At 38.4% G+C, this 6,092-nt stretch overlaps 1 protein-coding gene across 2 annotated transcripts in view; it reads left to right on the forward strand.

Annotated features, from left to right (window-relative positions):
• Positions 1 to 6,092, forward strand: part of CLVS2 (clavesin 2) — an 82,612-nt gene that overhangs the window by 66,937 nt on the left and 9,583 nt on the right. For both annotated transcript variants that reach the window (XR_002101674.1, XM_019537982.1), the window contains exons 3-4: positions 164 to 274; positions 3,165 to 3,385. Coding sequence is in view for 1 of the 2 variants with exons in the window: in XM_019537982.1 (XP_019393527.1) it covers positions 164 to 274; positions 3,165 to 3,385 (332 nt within the window). In the remaining variant the exon portion in view is untranslated. The remainder of the gene's footprint in view (positions 1 to 163; positions 275 to 3,164; positions 3,386 to 6,092) is intronic.

Consider the following 6,092-nt stretch of genomic DNA (forward strand, 5'->3'; position numbering starts at 1 on the left):
ATTGAAAATCGACTGAGTGGACACTACTTTGAAAATGTCTTCTTTTGTAAGGTTAAGTAAGCAAATGAAGGTGTTTCAGCATAAGCAATCAAACTGACATGCAACTTATGTCCTTTGTGAAGAGTCTACTTACAAAGTTATGTGTTTGTTTTATGACCTATAGGATAGCTTTCCAGCTCGGTTTGGAGGAATTCATTTCGTCAATCAGCCATGGTATATCCATGCCCTCTACACGGTTATACGACCCTTTCTAAAGGAGAAAACACGAAAAAGGGTACTCTTTTCTTTATTTTTATATTGATAGACCATTATGGTCACCAGATGTGCAAAGGATATAGAAAACAAAAATAAATTACCTAGTTGGAATTTATTTAATGTCTTTAAATATGTCTGTTTTGAAAGATTTTTTTGTCAAGGATCTCCACTTGCCTTGGAAATATATATGGCTTTATCTTTTGAGGCTCTGATCTAAAGTAGCTAAGTGTTTAATTTTAAGCACAGGCTGTGTCCAGATGGGCACGCACGTGCAGGGACATGCATTTGCCACGGCAAAAATAGTAGCAGCACAAATTTGTGCTGCTGATTTTTGCTGCTGTGCATGCCCATGCCTGTGGGGTTTGATGAGGGACAAAATGCCCCACTTTGGGGAAATGGCCATTTCTCTGTTTCTTCTGGCTCCTGGCATGCTAGAGAAGCTGGGGGACAACTAAAGGAGGGGCTCCAGCAGCCAAAGCACCTCCCTGGAGGACCCAGCCTTTGTGCTGGGATATTTAATAGAGCTTTTTTATCCAGAGATACAGACATAATATTTTTAAATTAGCTCCTTTTATTTTAAAAGAATACCTGTAGTATCATTTTTATTACAGTGTCACTGCATTTGTCATCATTGACTAAAGTTATGATGCAAACATATAAAATATTCAATTTGGGTATATATTTATATTCACTGTAAATGCATACAGAAAGGAGTGTGTGAGTACGTTCATTTCTGAGATGTAGTTTAATTTGCATCAATAACATCACTACAGTGGCAATGGTGAAGGTATCCTTTGATTCATCCAGACCTACGTGTGCAAGGCTTGCTCTAGACTCATGCCGAAGGCCACACTTACCTGATCCACCTGTACATGGGAACTGGACGTTTGGGCTGGGGAGTCAAAGGTGGGACGTGATGCTAGCTGCACCAGTCCCAGGAGCTGCTGGCTACAGAAACTGGGCAACATTATTATGATAGCCAGATGGATCCTTTAGGCTTGAACAGATTTTTGACTTTGACATAATTGTAACTGAAGTAGAGTTTGGTGGAGGTAAACATATAATGGTAATATTTCTTTAAACTGAAATTTGTCCTCCAGTAAGACTTATTCAGCATCGTACATAAACCTTCTGTAGCATGTTTTAGTCTAGCAGTCTAATATATCAGATTCTCTAGGGAACTCTGTTTTTCTCTACTCAAATGCAGTACAGAATGCCTCAGTCTTTTTTAAGTGTTTTAATAAATTTTTTGCTCGACAAATTATGCCTGAGAAGCTTCTGGTACCCATGAAATTATAACTGGATCACCAAGCTTTTTATATAATACATGCTATAAATATGCAAATGAAGAACGCATTTTACCAGATTTCGTTTTTTTCTACTGATTTCAGCTTCAATCAGAAGCATTTTAGTGTCAGAGGCATTTGAAATGTGTTTAAGTCAAGGGCTGTATGCACATAAAGAAGGACTGTAGTGCAATTCATGAATATTATAAAATGCTACTATGTTTTTTAAAAGTGAGTAATCAAACATGGTTCCTAAGTTTAGGTTTTAAATCCATAACTTTATAGATGTTGAATTCTTCCAGTTCACTTGAAGGTTTTGTTAGTGTGTAACACCTCTAAAATGCACCTATAAAAATAATTTTAGGCATTCAAATTTGAACGTTCAGCCAAAATATATTATTTAAAATCAACTTTGGAATGCAGTAAGAAGCCAGTCTTGAAATACAGGGTAATATCTTTCTAAAACTACAACATTCCTCTGGGTTTTTGTTAGAATTTTGCTCGGCTTGTCATCAATATTTTTTGTTTATAAAGTTACAATGAATACCCATAGCAGATGTACAGGTTATAAAGTTCAGTTGAAGAACTATGTTCAGATGAACATAAGTATAAAACCATACCTTAAAATGGAATAGCTTTGGAGAGGCACTATGGAGAGGCACTATAAAACAAATTACTTCTGCCATAAACATTTGCACTATTTTTTCATGCAAGGATGAGTTCTTTATTTCTAAGATTGGAAAACATGTGCTGGTTTTGTATCTTTATATTAAGCTGCTTCATCTTTGCAGCTGCTTGCTGGGTGAACTGAAACAAATGGAAAAATGAATGTATATGTTATTTTGTCTCTGACTTTTTACTTGCTGCTTTTTAATATAACTTCTAAAACTGCTCATCTAGCCATTTCCCCTCTTCCTGTTTTCAATTACAGAGGGCTGCCTGAATCCATATAGCCTTAGTTTTTGGTGCTATAAAACTGTTTCTTTATGTGCTACACAAAGCACATATTCTAAAAATAAATCACAGACTGCCAAAACAATGATATTCACAGCAATATCTAGTCAACCAATCATTCTCACCAATCATTCTATTCACATAGATAAGACATGTTTGATTTAATGATGCTGATTGTCTTGTACATTGCCATATACAGGTAATATAATTATCCAGCAAAATGCTAGGTCAAAAACTCTTTTCAGTGGAGTCTGCATAAATCATTGTTTAATACCTAATTGGAGGAAGTCAGCTCCAATTTATAAGGAAGTCAGCCTTATTTACTTAATAATGGAATGACAAAGCTATTAATAAATACAAATAATATTAAAAGAAACGTAACAAATATCTTTGTTTACACAGCATATGACTGTCTTCCATCTTAGGGCCTTGCTTCTGTGCATGCTTTAAGTAGGACTATTCACATGCGTAAAAGTAAATCTTCATAGTCATAGGATCAGAGACATAAATGGGAAGCCAGTTTTCAAATAGAGACCTTGTCTGTCTTTTTGGCGGTAAATTACCTAGGAGGGCAGGGCTGTGATATAAATATTTATTACCAGTAATATAATAATGCTACACTTTTGAGCTGTGAGATTAGCTGTGATTTTTTTTTCCATATATACAAAGATATTTCTTCATGGAAATAACCTCAACAGTCTACATCAACTGATTCATCCTGAGATTCTGCCTTCTGAGTTTGGAGGAATGTTGCCACCATATGACATGGGGACATGGGCCAGAACACTGCTAGACCATGAATATGATGATGACAGTGAATTCAGTGCAGATTCCTACAACACTTCCTCGAAAGACACAGAAAAGGACCTCTCTCCCAAATCCATGAAGAGGTGTGTGAAATAGGATTCTGTGGCATGCTAGCACAGTTGTGGGATGGCAGTATATCTTGTATTCCTTTTTATGATTGTTCTGAAGCCTTTCATAATTCCCCCAAACAATTTGTAATCTAAGAAACTAGTTTTTAGAAGGCCACTATACAGATGCTGATAGTCATAATTCATGTGGAATAATTAATTATAAATAATTACTTCTGAAGTGCTATCCAGTAGGTGCTTTATGGGCAACAAACTAAGGTTCCCTCTCTCCCCTCCCTCCATCTCTCCAAGTTGTTTTACACTATATGTCAGAAAGCATATAGAGAAAATTATAGGGAGAAAGAGACAGGATTCATGTGAATTGAGTTTGATAACCAGCTCAACATTCTAGGATTTATCTAAGAAGATAGATGCTAAATTTTAGTTATATTTTACAGTTACAGGGTAGGCAAGAGAACAGAAGAGGCTAGTTATTGGTGGAAGGCAGGCTGGAAGAAGGCAGTTTTTTTAAAAACCAAAGGAGAGCAAGGTGTCTTGATACACTGAAAGAGTGTCTGTTTCAACTTTTGCTATAGTATAAGAAAAAGGTACAAGGTTGCAAGTGGAATGGATCTTTTGCAGCCAGAAGGTTTTTGTAATGCAAGGCATAAGTAAGTAGGCATATCATGTAAGCAGGGGAGAAATTTAGGCTAGAAAGCATTATAAAGGTCTCTAAAAAGAGGGTCATCTACTCTCAATGACAGTAGTATAATTTGGGAGCAATTTTAACGTGAAGATCCAATCCAAGGGACTGAGTTTGATGCAGAAAGAGATAGGGAGCCTGGGAAAGGGATTCTAGCAAAGAGATCTGTATTCAGAATTGCAGAAAAGGACAATGATTTTGAGCACAGAATATGGATGGAGAGTGGAGAAACAAGAGCTCATATTTGCAAAGAAGTCAACAAGGGGCAGATGTTAGAAGTGTTGTATTGAGAAAGAGGGTAAGGACTGAACAAATGAGAAGTTATTAAACAGTCTGAATGGAGAGAAAGATGAAGAAGGAGACGTTAGAAGTTCTCTAGAAAGTGAGTGACAGGAACAGTGATGGGAACCATCAAGAGAAATGATAAGAAAAAGATGGGAAGGTTTGGGTGGGGGAACATGATGAATTTTGATTTTTAGTGTTCATTGTAGTGTTTAATTTGCACATCATATATAAGGAATTATGGGATACAGAAACATTGCTATCTTGGACAGAGGGAAAGCAGGAATAGAGATGCAGATTTACACATCTCATCACTGAAAAGATGGTAACTAAAGCTATAAGAGCAAATGATCTCACCCAAAGAAGGTGAATGTAACATGAGAAAAATTGAGAGGGCTTATGGCAGGCCCTCCTTGAGGCAAACCTCACGTCTGGATTGGAGAACTGTGTCAGTGAATTGACTGAGCTCTTCTGTTTTTCAAAATGGAGAATAGTTATCTATTTTCTCTGCATTTTACTCATGACTTGGAAAACCCTTGAGGCAGAATTACACTTCAGTTTAGCTTTCAAATTGATCTTCACATGCACTGCACAGTATTTTTTCCACTTGAGTAAATATTGTAGATGTGTACCAGCACAGGAGAGGACGTTCCAAGTATGTTATTTCTCTGTGTGCATATAATTTATTTTGAAACAATGTTCAGCTGAAATACCTTCACCCTTATGTGTTTAGATTCTCATATTTATTCCTATAGCACAACTGCAGTGTATGCTGGAATCCCCCTTCCCAACTGTTCTATATAAAAGGAACCAGCTGGAGCTTCTGCAGTTGTAGTGCACAGGAGAGAGAGGTAGTTAGGACACTGAATAGGAAAACCAAGTCTTAGAGCAGAATCCTGTCCCTTTTTGTGTGCATACCTCAGTGTTTTTGGTGTTTTACATTTGCACTATAAGCATGTAAGTGTGCATGTGTGTACAGAGTATGTATATGAATATGTACACATGTACATGGGCATATGTCCTGGAAGAAGCTTAACTAACACGTATAGCCTTTTAGCTAGGGACAGAAGGTACACTTGAACTGGTATAAGTGATCAGGAACCAGTTAAGATTTGTAACACAACAGGGCTAGGGACAGACATTCAAAAAGTCTGAGCCTAAATTGATTCAATTTTGCAGGTTAGTCTAACCTGGCTAGGCTGAACTGGTTTGTAACTGCACAGACATCCCAGAAATGCAGGCACATGCCTGCAGTGGCTTAGGCTAGAAGCTGGGGGGTGGGGGGCTAGAGCAGTCCTCCCATTCCTTCCACAACACTGAGCGGAGGGGGAACATTGCTAGACCCTGGAAGGACACTTTGATTAGCCCAGCAGGGAACTGACAATAGTGTTTATAACCCCTAACTCAGTGTTTATCATCCCATTAAGAAAACAACAGAGGGACATTGCCAGCTACCTGTTGATTCAGCAGGGACCATAGCTAGCATGTGGTCTGCTAGCTAATACACAGACAAGTCCTCAGCAAGGCTGAGGGGAGGGGGGAATTCCTGCTTAGCAGAGAGTGGTGAGGAGGAGTAGGTGGAGCAGCTCGCAGTCTGTGCTGGAGCTGCAGCCAGAGAGCAAGGGGGGAGAGGTCAGCTCTGCTTTGAAGAAGAGAGCCTTGCCCAATCCATAGTTTCATAGTAGCTAGAGTCGGAAGGGACCTAGGTAGATCATCTAGTCCGACCCCCTGCCTTGGCAGGAAAGAGCACCGGGGTCA

This window comes from Crocodylus porosus, unplaced genomic scaffold, assembly GCF_001723895.1.
Source record: "Crocodylus porosus isolate Cpor-Errol unplaced genomic scaffold, CroPor_comp1, whole genome shotgun sequence".
NCBI lineage: Eukaryota > Metazoa > Chordata > Crocodylia > Crocodylidae > Crocodylus > Crocodylus porosus.